The sequence below is a fragment of the Hibiscus syriacus genome, unplaced genomic scaffold, assembly GCF_006381635.1.
Source record: "Hibiscus syriacus cultivar Baekdansim isolate YM2019G1 unplaced genomic scaffold, ASM638163v2 tig00111027_pilon, whole genome shotgun sequence".
In the NCBI taxonomy this organism is placed as follows: domain Eukaryota; kingdom Viridiplantae; phylum Streptophyta; class Magnoliopsida; order Malvales; family Malvaceae; genus Hibiscus; species Hibiscus syriacus.
In genome coordinates, this window is record NW_024062960.1 from 934,298 (window position 1) to 956,789 (window position 22,492).

The 22,492-nt window shown below is 33.8% G+C and overlaps 2 protein-coding genes and 1 pseudogene across 4 annotated transcripts; 1 reads left to right on the forward strand and 2 right to left on the reverse strand.

The window, feature by feature from the left end:
• Window positions 1-2,064: 2,064 nt before the first annotated feature.
• Window positions 2,065-6,650, reverse strand: LOC120151110 (bifunctional riboflavin biosynthesis protein RIBA 1, chloroplastic-like). 3 transcript variants are annotated; one of them, XM_039163653.1, is made up of 8 exons: window positions 6,510-6,650; window positions 5,930-6,135; window positions 5,739-5,857; window positions 5,426-5,647; window positions 3,781-4,103; window positions 3,514-3,643; window positions 3,103-3,399; window positions 2,065-2,483 (listed from the first exon to the last, which is right to left on the reverse strand). In XM_039163653.1, exons 1-8 carry the CDS (start codon window positions 6,560-6,562, stop codon window positions 2,223-2,225), a joined length of 1,611 nt encoding a protein of 536 aa, XP_039019584.1. In that variant the 5' UTR covers window positions 6,563-6,650; the 3' UTR covers window positions 2,065-2,222. The 3 variants fall into 3 exon arrangements, with proteins under 3 accessions (XP_039019584.1, XP_039019585.1, XP_039019583.1); XM_039163654.1 differs by having other exon boundaries at window positions 5,739-5,854; window positions 6,510-6,649; XM_039163652.1 differs by having other exon boundaries at window positions 5,739-6,135.
• A 7,865-nt stretch (window positions 6,651-14,515) lies between these two features.
• LOC120151042 (14-3-3 protein 6-like) lies at window positions 14,516-16,151 on the reverse strand. Its single transcript, XM_039163595.1, has 4 exons — window positions 16,051-16,151; window positions 15,238-15,360; window positions 14,948-15,064; window positions 14,516-14,856 (listed from the first exon to the last, which is right to left on the reverse strand). The coding sequence occupies exons 1-4, from the start codon at window positions 16,147-16,149 to the stop codon at window positions 14,797-14,799; spliced, it is 399 nt and encodes a 132-aa protein (XP_039019526.1). The 5' UTR covers window positions 16,150-16,151; the 3' UTR covers window positions 14,516-14,796.
• A 927-nt stretch (window positions 16,152-17,078) lies between these two features.
• On the forward strand, window positions 17,079-21,273 carry LOC120150897 (annotated as a pseudogene).
• The last annotated feature ends 1,219 nt before the right edge of the window (window positions 21,274-22,492 follow it).

Here is a 22,492-nt window from a genome sequence, read left to right on the forward strand (position 1 = left end):
ATGAGATGAAGATTTACGGATTAAACTATGTAACAGAAAATGTTAAAATTTGTTGGGAAATGAGTCTATGATTTTGAAAATGGTGGACCTTGCCTGCAAATTACAATCCACTGTGCTTCAGCTTCAACAATCAGCAGAGTCAGAATGGGTCTCACCTAGCATCACCTAAAGGATACACTCCATCATCAATTTTGAACGAGAGGGATGTGGGAAATGTTGGGCCAATCTCTGCCAACGTTCCTTCAGCAACGGACAGTATCAATACAAGGAACATGAAAAGCGTGGCTACACTTGGGCAACAGCCTCAAAGTCTCGTCTTCCTCGAACTCGGTCAAGCAAACGGAGCACTCGGTTCCATCGACGATACCATCGCCTTTCGTATACTTGAAAACAGCGATCGAATCAATGAAAGACGGCTGTAAACCGAAAGTGTTGATGTACCATACGTGATGATCAATGACCACCGGACCATGATCTTCATCGAGGAACTAGTTGTGAGTCTCGTTCGTCGACTAACGCCGTGGATTCAATCGTCTAGAAGCACCGGACCGCCGTTTATAACACCTGATATGGTAAACGTAAAGGCACAGAATCAAAAACAAAAACGTGAGAACTGTGAAGATTATGATCAAATACTTGGTGGGCAACTTCGAGTGATGAGCCGGTGTATGTAATACGGGATTTTCATCATCATCATCACCACCACATAGCTGAGAGCATAATTTAAAACACGATTATGATGATGTACAGATTAGTTGGCAATCAAAATCATCAGTCTTCTGGTAAGGATTCATTGATTTGATTTCTAAGTTCAAAACCCATTAGGGAATCAAAGAATATAAGCAATAAAGCAAAGGAAAAAGAGAAGAAAAGGGTGGAAGGAAAACCACAGGGAAGAATGATTCAAAGGGGTTAAATTGAAGATGCCATTAAACAAAAGGGATTCCTTGGAATGGAAACATGCTACTTTGTTTACTGGTTTTTGAAACTTACCGCGTTTGCTCGACTTTCTTGGCATGGCCGCTTATAGAATAGTTTACTAGTTGAGGCAGGAACCCAAGTAGAGCACACAAAATTTATTGCTTAATGTTGGCAAATTATCACTAAATCATCTTAAAATAACTTTTTATTCATTAAAACAAAGCAATAAATTAATCAAATAATAAAAATATTTATATTATTTTATCTTACATGAGTCGAAATCAAACATTTATCTTGTAATATAATACATCTCAACTTCATTAAAAAAAAAGCAATAATAAAACAACAAAACAAATAAGAACTGAAGTATCTTGTTGAATTCTCGAGGAACCTACATTAAATTTTATTATTAATTATTAAATAAATATTATATTATTAATTATTATTAACAAAATAACGTGACATTAAATAAATAAATTATATATAATTTAAACCTCCAATTAAAATTTTATTTAACACTTTTAATATTTTGAAATAATAATTTAAAAAAATAAATTAATCCATTTTTAAGCAATAATTAGTTAGATTTTAAGACGGATGATATTTTTTAAACTTAAATCGGGTTAATCAAATCAAATTTGGATATATAAAAAATACCCAATTGACTCGTTGTCGCCCCTAAGTGGGACCACTAATTTAAAAATGACATAATGATAAAATTAATCGTTAATGTTTGACAAATTAACCATTTTACTCAATTAACAGTTTCATTCAACCATAGATATTTTACCATAAAATAAAATATTTGGAGTCAAAGTGTTTCAAAGCAAAAGAATAAAACCAAAATAATTATTTTGTCTACAGATTAATTGTCATTATGCCTATAGAAATACCAACATCACACATTCGAGTTCAAGTTTAGATAATATTCAAATTTGGATATGGATATTTCTATTGTTACATGTAAATTTCAAACACAGGAGGTATTAAACCCTTAAATATTTATTATTCAAGTTCAAGGTCGATTTATTTTTACGGATAATAAGATTTAAATTTGAATCTCGCTTTACTTTTTTGGTAATATTAAATTTTTAACATGTACTAACCCTTAATTTTGAATTTTTACAGATAACTCTATCATATCTGATTAAAGTTAAACATTAAATTTAAGCATAGGTCACTTGTGTTTCTGACCAATTTCATACATCATGTTCTCTTCATACTATTATCATGTAAGTTCAAACGAGGGGATTATCTCGAAAAGTTACCACCATCAAAAGCAAGCTGGAAGCAGCGCGATCCTAAGATTCTGATGCAGCGTCCATTGCTGCAGCCGTGTTACCATTGCCGCCAATGATGACACTGTTCATACTACTAGTAAAGTCATATACATGGCCCATTTTAGCTCGTTTCGTCGCCAAGTATCGCTTGTTCTCCTTTGTAATAGGTGTTAGTAGTGGAACCCTGCCTGCAATCGCTAATCCATAACCCTTGAGTCCTTTGTATTTGGCGGGATTGTTCGTCATCAGCTTCATCGTTCTCACACCAAGATCCCTAAGTATCTGAAAGGAAGAATCGAGGTTCGAATTAGAAGACTTCTATATCAGTTAAGAAGAAAGCAAAATCAATTCAAAACAATGCATAAAGCCAAAGCATTCTAGTAGGCCGTGATCATTACAGATTCATGTTTACTGAACTTACTTCCATATGTTGTAATCGATGGAAAAAAGAAACTACATATTTAAGCTATATTACTCGGGAGGGTGATAGAGGTATGACGCCGAATATGTATCAAACACAAACACCGGGTCTGGGTACTTCAGAGAAACGAAAAATGGGAGCTATTCTGTGTGGAATGAGCTATGCCACACATTAAGGTTCAATATTAAAATCACAGGTATGTTTAACTACAATCTACAGAAGCACCATGTTAATTCTGGTAAGAATCCGAAACTGTAGAAGATTCAACCGGTTTGTTTAACTACTACAAATCAACAAATATTTTCTGCTTTTTAATTCAAATTTTCCTTTGTTTTGAACTCGATTCAGAGCAACAGGAATACGTCACAGGATATAATCAGTAAATTAATGGCCTGCAGCAGAATAAGAAAGTTATGTTCATTTCGGAACTCAAGATGGCAATCAATCACAATTGGTCATGATATCTTATAAGAGGAATACCTGTGCGCCAATGCCATATTCTCTTGAATCAACAGGCAACCCGAGCTCAACATTTGCTTCTACTGTATCACGACCAGCATCCTGCAGATTATAGGCACGAAGCTTGTGGCCTAAACCGATTCCCCTGCCTTCATGTCCACGGAGGTATACCAAAACACCCCTGCCAGCAGCCTCAATTTGTTTCATTGCAAGGCTAAGCTGATTCCCGCAGTCGCATCTAGCAGATCCAAATATGTCTCCTGTTAGGCATTCCGAGTGAACCCTCACAAGAATATCCTGTCCATCTCCAATCTCACCCTGTTTTCACCATAGAAAAGAATCATGCCATATATAGAATTGACAACGAATATTATGGTAAATCAGATATAAAAGAAAGTGAAATTAGCTATAAGAATGCTGATGTATCCTCACCTTCACCATTGCGATATGCTCAATCCCATCTAATAGTGACCTGTAACAATAGGCATTGAAGGGCCCCCACATTGTAGGTATCAATGCAGCACCGGCATGTTCAACTAATTTATCCCTCTTTCTCCGATACCTGTCAATCATAAGCAGGCAATACTAATCGTTTACTTTACCGTGCCTAAAAACTACAATTAATTGGGCAACATAACCACAGGATCCATGAAGCATAAGTAGAAAGCAAATCTCTGCATATGGTACTCGCTACTTTACCTAATTAAATCAGCAATGGATATAATTTTCAAGTTCTCCTGCTCAGAAAATTCACGAAGCTTTGGTAATCTAGCCATGGATCCATCATCATCTACTACCTCACAGAGAACCGCAACAGGGTCCAGTCCAGCTAGCATTGCAAGATCAACTGAAGCTTCAGTATGCCCAGCTCTTTTCAGAACACCACCTTCCCTGTACTTCAGCGGGAAAATATGACCCGGGCGGTTGAAATCCTCAGGTTTGGAATCTTTTGAAGCAAGGGACAATATTGTCGTTGCCCTATCATGTGCAGACACACCAGTTGTAGTGCCATGTTTTGCATCCTGGAAAAATTGGTTTTTTTTACAACACAAAAGTTGAGAATAATCCGAATTGTTGACCCCTAATCATACTTTGTTCAAAGTACCATAAAGATTTATCCAAAATTCGTATTTAAGCCTATTACTTTAGTAGGCAATCAAGATCATCAATATCCAGTAAGTGGCTCTGATTTTCAAATATGTTATGACGCAGTAAATTCAATTGAACAAAAAAATAAGGTCTCAAATTTTAGTGTCGTCGATACAAACTTCTTTCCAAATAATCCATTATTTCCCTGAAAAGAATGAATTATCCATGTATAACATACCACTGTAACCGTGAATGCAGTACGGAGTTTCTCTTCATTTTCCCTTGGTTCCCATCAAAGGAAGATTCAACCTCTCCAGATCCTCCTCTTTCATGCTCACACAACGATCCCAGTTCCATGCTTCACAATAAAGGCCATAGATTCAGGTGTCACCAACTGTGCCGCCATTATAAGATCTCCTTCGTTTTCTCTGTCCTCATCGTCTACAACTACTACCATCTGCAAAAATTAATTCCGATTACTGAAAAAAAGGACTAATAAACAGAAAAATAAATCTACGAGTATCACCAGTTCATGGAACCCAAAAAAAGCACTAACCTTGCCTTGGCGAATGTCTTCGACTGCCTCAGGGATGGAAGCAAAACCTTCAGTCGGGCGGTCCGAATCAAACTCATCATCATCAATGGGAAAACCATTACTTACAGATTTGGCATCTGCAGCAACATTTCTAATATTATAGCATCTTGTCGTGCACCAATCTCAACTGATTTATCACTAAGAGATTACCATTTTTAGAAACAGATTTCCGTCGGAATTCGACCGGAAGTTGCCTTCTCCGGAGCAAGTGCATCTGTAGTTTTCCATCACTTTAATAACAAACGACGATCTATGCCCAACCGTACGAAGGCCGAATCAGATGTGTAGCCATTTGCAAATAATATATTTGTTCTGTGTAATCCATTAAAGGATTGGAAGCTTTTGGATGACCTATGTAGAAAGAAAAGTCACTAAGAAATTCACACAATCAAATTTTCTAGCTGTTTCTTACCCCTAATCATACTTTGTTCAAAGTACCATAAAGATTTATCCAAAATTCGTATTTAAGCCTATTACTTTAGTAGGCAATCAAGATCATCAATATCCAGTAAGTGGCTCTGATTTTCAAATATGTTATGACGCAGTAAATTAAATTGAACAAAAAAATAAGGTCTCAAATTTTAGTGTCGTCGATACAAACTTCTTTCCAAATAATCCATTATTTCCCTGAAAAGAATGAATTATCCATGTATAACATACCACTGTAACCGTGAATGCAGTACGGAGTTTCTCTTCATTTTCCCTTTGGTTCACCATCAAAGGAAGATTCAACCTCTCCAGATCCTCCTCTTTCATGCTCACACAAACGATCCCAGTTCCATGCTTCACAATAAAGGCCATAGATTCAGGTGTCACCAACTGTGCCGCCATTATAAGATCTCCTTCGTTTTCTCTGTCCTCATCGTCTACAACTACTACCATCTGCAAAAATTAATTCCGATTACTGAAAAAAAGGACTAATAAACACATCTACGAGTATCACCAGTTCATGGAACCCAAAAAAAGCACTAACCTTGCCTTGGCGAATGTCTTCGACTGCCTCAGGGATGGAAGCAAAACCTTCAGTCGGGCGGTCCGAATCAAACTCATCATCATCAATGGGAAAACCATTACTTACAGATTTGGCATCTGCAGCAACATTTCTAAATATTATAGCATCTTGTCGTGCACCAATCTCAACTGATTTATCACTAAAGAGATTACCATTTTTAGAAACAGCATTTCCGTCGGAATTCGACCGGAAGTTGCCTTCTCCGGATAGAAGTGCATCTGTAGTTTTTCCATCACTTTTAATAACAAACGACGATCTATGACCCAACCGTACGAAGGCCGAATCAGATGTGTAGCCATTTGCAAATAATATATTTGTTCTGTGTAATCCATTAAAGGATTGGAAGCTTTTGGATGACCTATGTAGAAAGAAAAGTCACTAAGAAATTCACACAATCAAATTTTCTAGCTGTTTCTTACCAACCAAAGTACCAAACACACCAACATTCCATCATTCAAAAGCAAAAGATGACAAATAAAATCGCCATTTCAAATGTCTAAAGGCTTAAAGTTTACATGAAAACATTGGGTCATAAAATCTAAGTCAAGCAAAGCGTTTGTATAAGATCGAAATGGAACAGTTGATCGTTAAAGATAAAAAGCAAGGTTCAGAAAATCAAACAACATCAGAGGGAAAATCGAATTGTGCTAACAGAACATTAAAAAAAGAAAACCCAACGAAAATTCACTTAAACGACAAGGACCCGCTAAAAAAACAGAGAAGAAAGCTTACCCAGGTCGAGAAAGTGATGCAGTTGAAAGGGCAGAAAGGTTCAAAGAAGCCATGAGCAGTCGGATAAAAAGCTGAAATTCCAATACGGGAATTTTGATCTCACAAATGTAAATTTGAAAATGATTTTATATATATACATAAACACACAAATATAAGAGGCGGAGGAAAGGAAATGGAAGAATGTGGAACGACGACGGATGAGCTAATAAGTAACAGCAGTACAGCACTTCCGTTTGGTAGGTTTCTTTTTCACAATTAGTCGATAACATGTATAAAAATTTAGGGTAAACTACACCAATGGTCACTAATGTTTGGGTTAATGTTTGGGTTAATGTTTATTTTCATCACTGATGTTTCATAAGTCATAAATCGGTCACTAACGTTATCTTTTGTTACAAATTGGTCACTCGACGTTAACAGTCGTTACTGTGGGTGACGGAAAGTTGACCTGTACCGTTAAATGTTTACCTGGCCTGTTAACTGCTTACATGGCCCGTTGACCAATCACTAATCCAATAAAAATTGTTGACCTTTTTATGGAAATTAATTCTTCCTCCCTCATTCTTCACAACCATTCTTTACTCTTCCTCTTCTCCTTCACTGCATTCATCATTTGTCTTAGTTTCAGATAAAAAAAATCATTATTTTTGTTTAATTTACACATTTATACACCAAAAACACAGAGGGTAAAAAATTATAATGGGGATCATCTCCTTCACCGACATAGCTTTATCATCATTTTTTCGGTGCCGTCATTACCTATGAAGCACGGGACGGCAAAGAGCTCTGTTTCAAGTACCGATACATTTCGGGCACGGGGACTGTATGGGGACGGCTGGGGTACGTACCGAGAACGTGCCACGATGGTAGGGTACGGCTGACCGAATTAGGGGACGGTCAAAATTTACCTGGGGACGTTTCGAGGAGTATCGCAGTGCTGCGAACGGCGGTGGCACGGTGAGGAGTGAATGAACGACGGCTAGGTTTTGTTTTGTTTTTGATATATGAGTAGCAGTAGTAGTACTATAAGAAGAAACAGATAGAATGATTAGGATGAAGTTAAATTAAGAGATTGATGAACCCAGAAAAACCCATCATTCATCTACATTTTTTTTGCTTATTTATTTGTTTCACGACATTTGGAAAAGATGAAGGGAGAAGGAAGATTAAATGAGGGAACAAACACTCTTTTACTCCTTAACGCTGCTCTAGATCGTGGCTTGCCCAGCTGACGGCTAGGTTTTGTGAAAAGAAAGAAAAAGAAGAGGTCGCGCGCGGGGTGGGAAGAAGAAGAGAGAATAAGATTTAAATAACTTTTAGTTTATTTGTCAGTTGATCCCTGAGTATTCTAAGGCTTTCGAATATGACAATAATTTTGTAGTATTTTCAAATTGGCCACCAAAATTAATTTAGGTATTTAGGAAAAAAAATCTCATATGTTAGGATTTTTAATTAGATTTAAATTAGGGTGTTATACCAATTTTCTATGAAATATTGACTTTATTTATGATTATTTACATCTATTTATAATTTTAATTTTTTATATATTGTACCCTTACCGTCCATGTATCCTATAATTTTAAAAATTATTATTTCCCGTCCCCCTATCCGTTCTCATATCTGTATCGGTGCAACATAGGTCATTACATGTCCACCGTCCGACCGATAAGCATTGTCGAGTTTAATGGTACACATCGTCGCCATCGCTGAGCTATGGAACCCTCGTTTGCTTACAGACAACTTTCTCATTAACTGACTGTCGACACCGTTTTTCGCCCGGAAAAAAAACTTAGTATGACTTGGGGGGTTTTATTTGAAAAGGTTTTGAAATATTTTGGAGTCGTCAACCTTTTAGGTTAGGTAGGTCGAATACCAAATAACTTCCAAAGAACACACAATATCTCAATACACCGAGGCAGATGGAAACTAGAAATCACGTCATACTACTCGACTTCTTCAATTTTAATCAAACATGCAATGAAACAATCATCTTTTATCCTTAGATTCATGGAAAATTCAAACGCTTCGACTTCTTTTCCATAAATGTATTTGTTTAGCGACCCTATACGATTGACATCATTCACTGTCTCGAGTTGGCTATCTTTGTTGCTTGATGACTTCAAATATATTTCTTTTGGCTAGTTGTATCAACATCGTTTTAGCACCCTTGAAAAACTTGTTTTACTGCATCATTTGAGCTTCATATATTCCAGCTTGATATACCTCTTCAGCTATTTCCTAGAGCACCCTTCTGGACCATTGATGTGTTTTTGCATTTCTATTCTACCTCTTTGAGTAACATTGTCGTATTGAAAGACTTCTAATGCAACTATCAACTTGGGAATCAATACCTTTTATGACATGATATGTATAAAATATGTGTTAATTCCATATGTATAAAATATGTGTTAATTCCAAGGTAATTATCCTAGAACAACTTTCAAAGAACTCACAACGTGCCAATATGTCAAAGTAGATAAAAATATATATCGCTTTGGGTGACGTTGTTGTCTGACAAGCCTTCTAATTTGATAATTATCTCATGTATTAACAACATGTTTATGCACAAAATAAAGCAATTACGACAAATAAAGATGTTAGCAAAAATAATAATCAAAGAGAGGAAATGTATGTTAATGAAATATGAAAAGATTAAATTCAACTGGTAAATGAACCATAAATAAGTAAATAAAATACATAAAGGAAATTAAACCCTAACCGCATAATTTCTAGTTCACATGCAATTATTCAAAAATAATCTATCGAATAAATTAAAAGGTGAATGTAGAGTTCATTTCTCCTTTGTGTACACTTATTTGGGTACATATGGACAGAATTTTCTACATGATCTTAGACCGGGTGGGTTTCTACGGTTTATTATATGTAGAGTTTTCGGTTCTATGAGTAAAGGTACTCGAATTGTCCTTGTTAGTGCCCCTTTGGGCGAGTCAGACCCTCAATCCTCACCCATTATAGGCTTAAGCAAATCGAGTTAATTCGTGAGGGCACATTTCCCTATGCCTGACACGGAGAATAAATCCTCACGAAGACATAATGCATATGAACCCCGGAAGCTACTAGCTAGGTTTGACACGGAGAATAAATTCTCACGAAGACGCCGCTTTCACTCCCACTTAAAAGGAAGAGCTCGGGTATAGAGCTTATGTTATGCAATGCAAGTGTCGTGTGTGAGGAGAAATTATCAAATCTTTGACAAACAAACACACTAAAATCGAGCTAAAGTGAATCCAAAATTTTAATATTAGAAAATCAATCAAATACAAATATTAATATACAAGGATATAAAATAAAATAAAAAAAATAAAAGAATTGAAAGAAATCAACAGAATCGTGAATTAAATAAAACTGTATTCTCAATTTCCAACTATATAGACAATATATAATCGATTTAGGTTTTGATCCACTAAATTCCCAGCGGAGTCGCCAAGCTATCGACACTGTTTTTCGCCCGGGCGGGAAAAAAACTTAATACTACTTGGGGGTTTTTATTTGAAAAGGTTTTGAAATATTTTGGAGTCGCCATCAACCTTTTGGGTTAGGTAGGTCGAATACCTAAAACATTTCTTTTAAAATAGTTTTTAAAAAAATCATTTTAAAATATAAATCAGTCTACGTATAACAATAGATAAATTCTTTTTTGAAATAAAAAATGGGTTCGGGGATCGATTACATGTGGGGAAGGATAAGCCCACAACCAAAATTGATACCCATTAATTATAAATTGTCTCTAATAGTGGAAATCTAAAAATTATAATACAAATTTAAGTTATGATCCCATTATTCCAAATTCAACCATGCAATTTTTTATTTAATGGAAAATTCTAAGGAGAAATAAAAAATATTCTAATATTTTCAGTCAAAGAGAAAATAATCCCTAAAATGTTTTAGGGCAAATATTTCTCTTTCTAACTGAAATAAAAATAATATTATAACTTCTCCCAAGAATTCGAGATTAAACAATTTGATTTGACCAAAATAAGAAATTAAACCTATTTATCCAAATTATAGATTTAATTTGAAAAGATAAGGGATGCTTAATTATTATTTAAAAATATCGAGACATAATCCCTAATAAAATTAGGTGAATCGTCTCGATAAATTTAAATAAAAGAACATTTCTTTTTTCTCCTTAATCTTGATTAAATTAAGCAAACTCTATTTTTTAGGTTATTCTAATAGGGTATTTATTTATTTTAAAATATCAAAATAAGACATCTAGTTACTTTAAGACAGTCTTTCTTAATATTTTAAAATAAATAAATACTACCTTTAATCCGGTTATGAAATCAGTCGAGTTATGCTTATGACGCTTTCATACATATTCGAAATGTCTAAATCTATATGCACGAACAAATTGACATGGAAAATGAGGGGGGGAATCTTAATAAATTGAGGGAAATGTTGTAATCCATTTACTATGAAATTAATCAAAATAAGCATAGAAATACATTTAACAATTTTAAAATTTAAATATGCTAAGCAAGGTAAAGAAATATTTAACAAATTAATAAATCATGTTTAATGATAAAAAAATTAACTTTAGTGGTCAAAATATAAACACGACAAACACAAAGGCCAAAGATAAATATCACACAAATATAGGTGCTTAATTAAAATAAAATCATACCATAACATAAGAACCAAAGTGTAAGATAGCAAAATAAAGCATTCAATGTGACAAAAATATGAAACTTGCATATAGACATATTCATGAGACTAAAATATAATAAAACAACAAACATTAGCCAAATCGGAAATAAAAAGCGACTAAAATAAAAAAATTACAAATATCACATCCAAATCATAATAAAATAAAAACAAAATCCAATCAGTGACTAAAATGAATAAACATAAAAAACAGTGACTAAATTCAAAAGTTAATAAAATTAATAAGCATATTCGAAATAAATAACAAAGTATATGCCCATAATGCAACATAAGCTAAAATATGAGGAGCTTGAAGATGATTTTACCCTTGTAGTGACCAAAACGTAAAACATGCTGAAATTAGAGGATCTGGACTGCCATTTGACCCTGAAACACAAAGCAAAAAGAAACTAGAATCTGGGGACATGGTGAGTGATTTACGCATTTTCCATACACACAAAATATCACCCCCATGTTTACGTAAACTGCAGGAAGCTTGTTAAAGCTTCAAAAGACTCATACGGTCATCGCTCGCCGGCCCTCCCAAGCCGAAAACCGGGCCAGAAACCACCTTAAACCACCGGTGACCTCGCCAAGAACGGATGAGGACCGGCCAACTCCTAAAAGGCTAAGACTCACCCTCCTAATCTCACTCTCTCTCGTCCTTTCTTTTCACCAAGCCAAGAGGCTTAAAACATACCTTAGCGTCGGCCTCCAACAGTGGCGTTTCATGGCCAAGAGATGGCCTCTCTCACATGCCGGCCACCGCTCAACGGTGGCCACTCCTATGCCATCCACAAACCCCCATAAAATCAAAGAAAAAAACCAAGAAAAAGCAAGATAAGAAAGCCAAAAAGAAAGCCAAGATGGAAAGCAAAAAAAAATCATCCAAAACCTCTTTTCATTCCTCCATATTTGGGATAGGGGAGTTGTCTGATTTTACAAGGTTGGTTGGGGTATTAATAACCCAACCACTATAATATTATAATATTTTTTTGTACATAATAAAATAAAAATAAAAAATGGTGTTTACACTGACCAAGTTTCATCGGCCGCCATTAAATGCCCCCACAAAATCCACAGCTTTTCATCAACCCATTTCAATTAATTCTTCCATTTGTCTAAATTCAATCACTTTCTCTCAAAGCTGACTAACAATTTCCTTCAATAGAATCATCATTTGCCCAAACCCTGAACCCAAACCACAATCTCATTCCTCGATTTAATTCTCTTGTTCCACGCTTTCACTTGTTTCACCATTTCTCTCAAAATATCGTAGCCCAAAACCATAAGATCAAGGGAAAAATCTGGGTTTCGACCGATCGATAAAGGAGGAAGAAGACAAGTTGAGAGTTCATAGAAAAGACTTGGAAGAAATTGATGGGAAATAGGGGATTTTCTGCAGCAAAGAAACTGAGGAACTGAGTGAATCATTTGGGTCAAATGAAAAATATGGGGAAGAAGGGAAAGGAGAAGAAAAACAATTTCCATAAAAGGTTAACTTTCATAGTTTCATTGAATTAGTGATTGGTCAACGGGCCATGTAAGCAGTTAACTGGCCAGGTAAACATTTAACGGTACAAGTTAACTTTCCGTCACCCACGATAACGGTTGTTAACGTCGAGTGACCAATTTGTAACAAAAGATAACGTTAGTGACCGATTTGTGACTTTTGAAACATCAGTGGTGAAAACCGAACATTAACCCAAATATTAGTAACCATTCAAGTAGTTTACCCATAAATTTATAAATATATATACATTAGTATAGTGGATCGGTTAGTCAAAGAAAATTAAGGGTAAAGTATACAAATGCTCTCCCAATTATAGGTATTATTTTGGTAGGTCCTTCGACTATTAAAAAATTATAAAACGATCATTTGATTATATGTCGTTGTTTTGTTGAGTTTCCGAATATTAAAAGTTACAAAATGATCATTCAACTATTCATAGTTTCAAAACTCGTCATTTCTAATAAAAAATTGACGCTTGTATGAGTTTGATGTTAACCTACTGATTGAGATATAATATATTTTAATGTTTTTGACACCACAGTTACTTTCAAGCTCTGGCTCGACGACATAATGTTTCAGGTATTATCTCAACAACTTAATGTAAATGGATAGTTGACAAAATACAACTCAACAATTCTAAGGTAAGATTTTATCAAATCTTAATCAACATGTTAATGTCCAACTTAGACGATGATCAATTTTTTAACAGAAAAGGACGAGTCATATGAAGAGTCGGGTGACCATTTTATAACTTTTAATAGTCATTGGATTCAATAAAGCATCATTCTATAATTAGGGACCATTTTATAACTTTTAATAGTAGGAAGACCCAACAAAATAATGTCTATAGTTGAGGGATCACTTGTGTACATTATGCTGAAAATAAATTAATTATTTTTAACTCAAAATTGTAATTGGTTATAAAAATATAATTATTACCAGCAACCAATTGGTCTAGTGGGAGGAGACCCTAGGTCCCTTAAGCAAAGTCAGGGGTTCGAATCCTTACGTTTGCGAATGAAGTAAACTGAAATTAATAAATATATAAGGAATTAATAAATTATTTTTAATAAATTGATATTTTAAAATTATATATATATAATTATTAAATTGATATTTTTTTAATAAATTTAAGGAATTAATAAATTATTTATTGGACAATTGTTATATTTTAAGAACGTTGTATGTCTTAGGGCTTAAGTTTTAGCGAAATTTAAGTTCAGGTTACAGTGTTAGTTTAGAATTTAAGGATTAATATTTAACTTTAGATTTTGAGTTTAAAGATGTATGATTAGATAAAGTGTTTTATATATATTAAAAATACAATTAAAAATAAAAGAAAAAAAGTAGGTTTTATATGTGTTTGTGTTTGTGCTCATGCAATGTGTTTTTGACACATTACATACGTTATTTCTTTTTAATAAAATTAGTATAACTTTTATGTTTTGGGTCTATTATTCTCATTACTTTTATTTTTTATGTTTTGGGTCTATTATTCTCGTTACTTTTATTTTGGTCCTGGATGACATCAACGTTAGAGACTTTACCCTAAAAGCATGCCACATTTGCAAATACGCGCCCTGCAACCTACACCTTTTGAATATCATTTAACTAAATAAATATAAAATAGTTATCATTCCCACAATATTACCCCATTATGTGGTAAGCGAAGTATGGCATAATTGTCAATTGCATAAGTATCAACTAGAATAACAATTATAATTAGAATCAATTATTATAAGTACGAAATTGCATGCTTAACTTAACAACTAATTAAAATTAAAATAGAATAAAAAAACACATATATAAATATGAATCTGGTAAGTCCAAGAAACCATCTTAAAAAAATTAAGCTTAGGAAACATCTCAATTGTCAACTACCTTATTGTCGAGCAAACAATAAAGCAAGAGAGTGCACATAGCTTCACAGCAATTAGAAAGCTTCAACCTAGAATTCAATACAGCGAAATGCTAAGAAAATGATGGTTCATGGTAGTTCCAGGCATGATCAACTAAAAACAAGCAACGGAAGAGAAAGTGGGACGAACCAACTTCTCGGTACCAAACAAGTAGAGAAGCAAATTACTACCACAAAGATTGGGGACTTCAGGGTTGTTTCTCGTCCTCGTGTTTGGAAGCTTCTTTGATCTCATCAGTCCCGTCATCCTAAATAGATAAAACAATATAAAAAGAAGAAACATAGATGGCTAAATACAGAGGCAAGATAGAAAAAACATATAAGCGGGCGGCGTCAAACCTGCATATCCGAGGTCCACAAAGTGAGGTTATCACGAAGAAGTTGCATTATCAATGTGCTGTCCTTGTATGAATCCTCTCCAAGAGTATCCAGCTCAGCAATGGCTTCATCAAAAGCCTGACGAAAGAAAAGAAAAAGTGTTGACTTAATAGAATTTGAAGACAAAATAAATGAATTCCAAATGAAGAGCAAAAAAGGATGTGCAAAGTAAAAGAATATACCTACACTGTTTTTGATGAACAAGATGAATATTTAGACTAAACTAAATTTCTGAAGTCTTCTAATTCTACCTGTTTGGCAAGACTGCAAGCACGATCGGGAGAATTCAAGATCTCATAGTAGAAGACAGAAAAGTTCAGAGCCAATCCTAGACGTATAGGATGAGTTGGTGCTAATTCAGTATTAGCAATGTCCTGGAAAAAAAGCAGCACAAAAAGATACAGATAACATCAACAAAGGGTCAGAACCATGGACAAAATACAAATAACAATCGCCTTAGCAAACTCAAAGCCAGAGGTAAACATCAACAACGATCCATATAAACAGGAATTAAACAATGGCATGACTGGAAATGCCAGATAATCTGAAGCAACTAACATTACACTACAAAATGAATTAATACCGAGGAACTTTGAATTCTATGTTTGGGGGGAGGTGTAGATGAGGTGAGGAGTGACTATATACCATAAACACAAATTTCATTGGTCCCAACAAGAAATTCAACTGTGCCTAATGCACTTAAATCAGACATAATAGATGCAAGTTGCAACATATAAAATACAAAACTAATTTATGAATTGAGACTATATTTCTCGATAATTTTAATGAAATTCCTATTGCAGTTCGCAGAAATGTCTTCTAACGATTATGTTTCCAAGTCAAGCTTAACTAGGGGAATCAGATCCGGATCTTAGGGATAAGAAATACACAACACATCAAGCGCATATTGCATGAACAAACTACTAAATCAGGTCCAAATTCAAACAAAATGAAAACACATTTCATCATAATCTACATCTAAACTTAATCAGACCCTAAAATTACACATCAAAACAAGCAAAATACACAGGATCGAACCGGAATTTACAGAAATGGCCATAAACCTGAGCAGATTTATACGCGGTGAGGGTATTTTCGGCAGAGACTTTCCTGTCATCGCCAGTCTTGAACTCAGCCAAGTATCTATGGTAATCTCCCTTCATTTTTCAGGATTATTAAACTTTCAAATTATCCTTATTTTAATCATTTCAACGTAAAATAATTAAGCGCTGTTATAGTATGAGAACCTACACCAAAGTATTATCATTTTAGACACTTAAATAAAACCAAATTTAATTTAACAAAAATATAAGATTTTCCATGCAATACAGCAATAGGTTAGGTACACATTAAAGTTTCCATGACAGACAAGTGTTTCAAGAGCGGAAAGCAGATTTTACATCAATAATATGGAGGTGAAGTTGATGTATGGATCAGAAAGACTCCTTATAAGTATTTCATTTGCGAATGCTTCTTTTTCTTATATAGGATATCGTTTGTGAGCTTGCAAAAGTTCAAGACGACGACGATAAATATGGGTAGCAGAGAAAATACAAAAAAAAGGAGGAATTTTCGTCAAATTTGTATGGTCGAATTATGTCAAGCAAGTCAACTTAAGTTCCTATGCATCACATCAATTTTTTATTATTGGGATAACGGTTATTCGGCTATTTGTTATAAAAAAAATAACATCAATGATTGTTTTGTTACTTTTGAAATATTAGTTGAGAAAAAAATTATTCATATTTTAACGATCATTTATATAGTTTACCCTATATTTAATTTAATAAAAAAGAATGTTTTTATTATAATTGATAGATAAGGATAATTTGATACTAAAATATAAAAAATTATGATGTGCACATGTGACTTTATTAAAATTATCTACATTTATTGATAATTTTATCAAATATCATCTAAACATATTTATTTTTCCAATTATATTTATAATATCTCTAAATTTCTTTTTTTTTCTTCTTCTCAAATATCAATTATTCTCTAATTTTACTTTGAGATTCGACGAGATATATAATTTTGTCTCTTATATTGATTAAAGATCTTACTTCAAAATCAATGGATTCATTTACGTGATATGATATCGCTTAAGAATATCTTGAGTTTGAGACTTTGCATTTACAGAAAATCTTCATTGAGAGATTCATCTACCAAAATTAGGTGTGCGGACGGATCAGTCTAAATTATTCAGGATAAAATCATGGGAACTAAGAGAGTAATAAAAAAAGACATTATTGGGTGAGTGAAGGCCCAGATTAAATCGGCCCATTTAAAACCTAAAAGATCAAGCTCTTTTAAGCCCTAATCTCCTTCTCCATATCCTCTCTCGCGCTCTGAGCTGCCTCCTGTTATTTCGAGCAGCAGCAGCAGCTAAACTCGATCCAAAAATCAAGGTAAAATGCACCTCTCCTTAACCAAAAAAAGCAATGAAAACTCTAATTTCATAGCTATAACTCTATATTCCATGTGTTCAATTATTATTTTTGGCTGTCGTATAGTTTAATATCGCAAATCCGACCACTGGTTGCCAGAAGAAGCTCGAGATCGATGACGATCAGAAGCTGTAGGTTTAATTTTTTCTTCTTTAGTTCATTCTGTTTGAAAAGCAATGAGATATGTGTGTATCGAATTTTGGTTACAAGTGAAACAAAGCCTAAGACATAGGTTGAGTATATGAAATTTACTTAAATTCCGTTTTGTGATTAAAGATATTGATGTTATTTTAATGCAACAGTCGTGCATTTTTCGACAAGCGGTCTCGCAAGATGCTTTAGGCGAGGTATGCGGACCAGCCATTTGGCAAATTTATTTATTTATTTTGATTAATGATTGATATGCTCGAATTAATAGAAGTTTGTTATTTTACATTTATTTCAACAGGAATTCAAGGGGTATGTTTTCAAGATCATGGGAGGTTGTGATAAGCAAGGATTCCCGACGAAGCAGGGTGTTCTGACTCCCGGTCGTGTTTGTCTCTTGCTTCATAGAGGTGAGTTTTCTGGTCTAGTTTTGATTTGTGCTTTATGTGCTTGATAGAACTTTTATATTGTAGACACCTAATTTTGTCCGGTTATGTCTTCAAACGATGCTAGATGAAGCCTTGAGCTTGATCCAATGAGGTTTGCATTCAAAATCATTGGTATCATATAGAATCTAGTAATGAGGTTAGGCTTTAAATTGCGTAAAGATTATGTGCATTGAACTTAGAGGCTAGAGTTTTGGCATAAAACTTAGTTTAGCTAAGATTTACTCTAGATAGGATTTTTTCTCTTTTAAGAAGGAAAGAATGATGTCTAGCAGTGTGAATTTATTTGTGGTGCCAAGTGATTTATGTCTTAAGACCAGTTTTTATTGTCAAGGATTAACAAGTTGTTAGCCTGATGGACAAAATTCCCTTGACCCTACTTCCTGCCCCTTCCACTCATACATGTCATGTATCTTAATTGTTTTGAAACGAAAATTCCAAATTCAAATATAGAAGTTGAAATTACTTTCTACATGTCAAAGGGCTGGTTGAAATTACTCTCCATTTCAAAGGCCATCATGAACAATTCCGCCCCATTTTCTTGTTGGATAAATCTAATTTTACTTTTAATCATTTTTAAAATACTATTGTTCTTCTAAGAGAAATATTTTTTGGTATTTCCCCCAACATTCATTTATATTTTTTTCATTTAAAATATTGACCTTTAAAATAAAAATTGTTTAAGGATATTTCAATAAGAAATGAAATTATTATTTACTCGGTGGTAAGACTACATTGTATTGCTGAAGAAAAATTATATTATCTTTATTTTTTATTTCATTATTTTAAGAAAAGGGTGATGAATTTTGCTGGATTAATTATAAAAAATGATTTAGTGGCCAAAATGGTATAACAGAATAATTATTGGAATCATGCATATTACGAAAATTGTCTGATTCTGCCTGTACTCTTAAGTCGTGCATACTTATTTTATCTGTAGAGTTGTATTGTTTGCATTACCATTTTGATATCTGCTGTCTCAGTACTCCGCTAACCTTTGTAGATTGGAATGTCAATTTTTTATCCTTCATTCATGTCTGCCTCTGCAGAATGAAAGGTGAATCATTTATTATATTGCTTAAGCAGGTATGCCTTGCTTCCTTGGATACGGAAGACACAATGGCGAGCGTAGAAGGAAGTCGGTTCGTGGTTGTTTTGTTAGCCAAGGCCTTTTTGTTTTGAACCTGGTTATAGTGAAGAAGGGAGAGAATGATTTGCCGGGTCTAACCGACACTGGAAAACCTAGGATGAGAGGTCCTAAAAGAGCGTCCAAGATTAGAAAGCTCTTTAACCTTTCCAAGGAAGATAATGTCTGAAAGTATGTCAACACTTACAGGCGGACTTTCACAACAAAATCTGGTAACTTTGTTCTTTCTTCCTCAACTGTCTTTTAATAAATATGGCCATTAGTGGATGCTTTAGCCTTTATGTTTAGCCTCTGTTTTAAATAAAGCTGTTATCCAGTTATTTGCAAACTGTGAATGATCTAACATATAATTATAAATTTATCTTCTAGAAAATAGTGGAGTGCTTAATGCGCACAGTTGTAGGTTGTATTTTCTAGAAAATACGAAGCACAAAATTCTTGGTTTCTAGCTTCGTATTTTATAAACCCGAGTACATGGTTTGCATCTGCATGTCTCATTTGTCCACCGCATTCAGGGGTGTAAATGGACCGGACATGAGCAAACAAGGTTAGGGATGAGCATTCGATTGAGTCGAGTAAATTTTTTTTTAGTTATTCGAGTTGACGAGTCGTATTTTATAACTCAAACTTAACTTGAAAATTTTTCGAGTCTAGTTTAAGAAATTTGAATCGAGTTATTTGAGTCGAGTCCATCGAGTTTCTATACTAATTTTATTATAATTATTTATAGTATTATGATAAGGATTGGTTCTAATTTTTCAACTTTCTCTAACCATGTAAGATATATATTTCACATTCTTTTCACATTATAATGTTATTTAATATATCAGATACAATCTAAAATTATAAAATATATTTGTAATATTATATTTTAAAGAAAATATTTTGTGGGTAAAAATATTGATGAGAGTATAAAGGAGTCAAAGAACTGATGGGAAGAAAGAATTTGAAAATAATTGCAATCAAAAGATCAAATTGAGTAAAATGCAAAGTTAAAATACTAAATAAAAAAGAGTCTATTTTTAGTAAAAAAAGAAAATAAGAATTGAAGTTGCATGGGTATTATATGGTGGTATATGAGCATGTGGTTCAAATTTGATGAAAATTTAACTTAAAATACACGATGAATTGAAGAAATAAAGAAATTATAAACAATTGAGGGGATTAAATTGAAAAATAGATTTTTTATCAAAGAGAGAAATTGAAAGTAGATATGTATTCTATAATGGTTTAGGAGCATGTTGTTCAAATTTGGTAAATAATTGACCTAAAATGAAGGATAAATTGAAAGAATAATAAAATCAGGATTAAATCGTAAAACTGTCAAAATACATTAGTCAATTTTTTTATTTTTTGAGTAACTCGAAATTTTAAAAATTCAACTCGACTCAAATTCGAAAACTGAATTGATAATTCGAGTTGACTTGAATAACTCGAAATTATTTTTTTTTTTGATTTTTCGAGTCAAATTAAGTTTTGTTCACCCCTAATAAGGTTATGTTTGTGTTCATTTGATTTGTTTAGCGTCAACATGTGTGTTTACATGTTTAGAAAAATTGTCAACATGTGTGTTTACATGTTTAGAAAAATTGTGAAACTATGACACTAGTCCTTATGCTCCTTAAGTTTCATAGATTGGAGATTAAGTTTCATAGATTTAACTCTAGTGTTCATCCTTGGGGTGTCGTATCGCATCCGAGTATGTGTTGGATTGAGCGCTGTATCGCTGTACTTGGGGTTTTGGATTGAGTATGTCAATTTATGGGGTTTGCATGCAAGGTCAGTAAAGCGCTCAAAATCCAGAGGCTGGTAACTCCATTGACACTCCAGAGAAAGCGGGCTAGAATCGCCGATAAGAAGAGAATCGCCAAGGCCAAAGCAGAGGCAGCTGAGTACCCGAACCTGCTCGCCACAAGGTCCGCAGCGAGAATTTAGCCAAAGGAAGGTCCAAGCTCTCCGCTGCTTCTAAAAGCCTACCGTCGCAGCTTAAGTCACCTTAAAATTTTTTGATAAAACTAGGGGATCTTGGTAAGTACTCAGTTTTTGCAAAATATCATATGTTTTCATCATATTTTTTTGGCTTAGTTTCCAATGTGCTTTATGTTATTTCGAATACCCAAAGTTCGTGTAGATCTTTTTGCAATTATCATCTCCATTCATTGCTTCATCTAATGCAATACTTTTTGTATTATGTTTATGTGTGCATGTATGAGCCTAGATTTTACCCTATATTCTCACACTGTGAGAATGACAGCAGGCACTGAACATATCCAAATCACAAGCATACTTAAGCTGAGATCAGTTCACATGGATGGATGGGTGCATGAACTGATTTGTATAATTGATGTGTGCTCCCATCCCAACTCTGATGCTTACTCTGATGTTCTGACATTACTGAAATTTGATTTTAAAAAAGGTGGTCCCCTGCAACTTCCTTCTGAAAACTGTAAATGCTTTTAATAGCTTCCCCTAATTACTCTTCAAAATTTGTCATTAACATTTAACACCCTATTCTCATCATACCCTATGTTTTAGCCTAGGTGTGCATTGACAGGGAAAACAATAATTAATGAGAATAATCTATCAGAAATACAGTAGTGTTTTGTTTAGATTTAACTAAAAAATATTCTATAATGAAGAATTATTGACTTTATTTTTTTTAAGGTCTAGATATGTCATAATGGTATTTAAATAGGCATGTCTGATAGTTCAAAATTTATACAACTTTTTTGTCAGATGAATTTTCTTTTAACTAATACAATTTTGAAATGGTAAACTATATTTTCTTTTCAAAACTTGTCCTGTTCCACATTGAACTAGTTTACAACCTATGCAAGGGAAAACCCCTGAATTTTTAATTTTCCACCTAGTCCTACATGTCATACAATATTATTCTATACTCAACGAAAGTTTTAATTATTTGTATATGACCTGTCGAGATATATTATGTTAAAGACATTTAAATTCAAATATTTTCTGAATCACAACACTGCATTCAATTAATTTTCCATAGTTTTAGCTGAAAGTACAGTTTGAAGTAGATGGTAAAATAGTAGGCAGTAGCAGAGTGAAAATCACATCTTTGGGTTGTCTGCTGCTGCCAACCATTAAATTTTATCACCACCAATCCTTTTCTCCTCTGCCGAAGAACCTAGACTTCACCCCCGCCCATTAATTAAACATGGCACAAAACTCGGGATTTTTTTTGTTTGTTTTCATTTCCTGATCCAGTTTTAAACAAAACATCTTACACCTTAAGAAACCCCACAAAATCACTTATACTAGTTTGTGTTAAATGTTCAAATTTATTATATTTACA

Coding starts and splice junctions, on each gene's coding strand:
- LOC120151042 (XM_039163595.1), bottom strand. CDS start 16,149: ATGAAGGGAGATTACCATAGATACTTGGCTGAGTTCAAGACTGGCGAT. Junction 15,361..16,050: donor CCGCGTATAAATCTGCTCAG/GTTTATGGCCAT, acceptor CTTTTTTTCCAG/GACATTGCTAATACTGAATT. Junction 15,065..15,237: donor CTTGCAGTCTTGCCAAACAG/GTAGAATTAGAA, acceptor TTCTTTCGTCAG/GCTTTTGATGAAGCCATTGC.
- LOC120151110 (XM_039163652.1), bottom strand. CDS start 6,562: ATGGCTTCTTTGAACCTTTCTGCCCTTTCAACTGCATCACTTTCTCGA. Junction 3,400..3,513: donor AGCATATCGCAATGGTGAAG/GTGAGGATACAT, acceptor TGGTGAAAACAG/GGTGAGATTGGAGATGGACA. Junction 2,484..3,102: donor AATATGGCATTGGCGCACAG/GTATTCCTCTTA, acceptor TCTTCCTTTCAG/ATACTTAGGGATCTTGGTGT.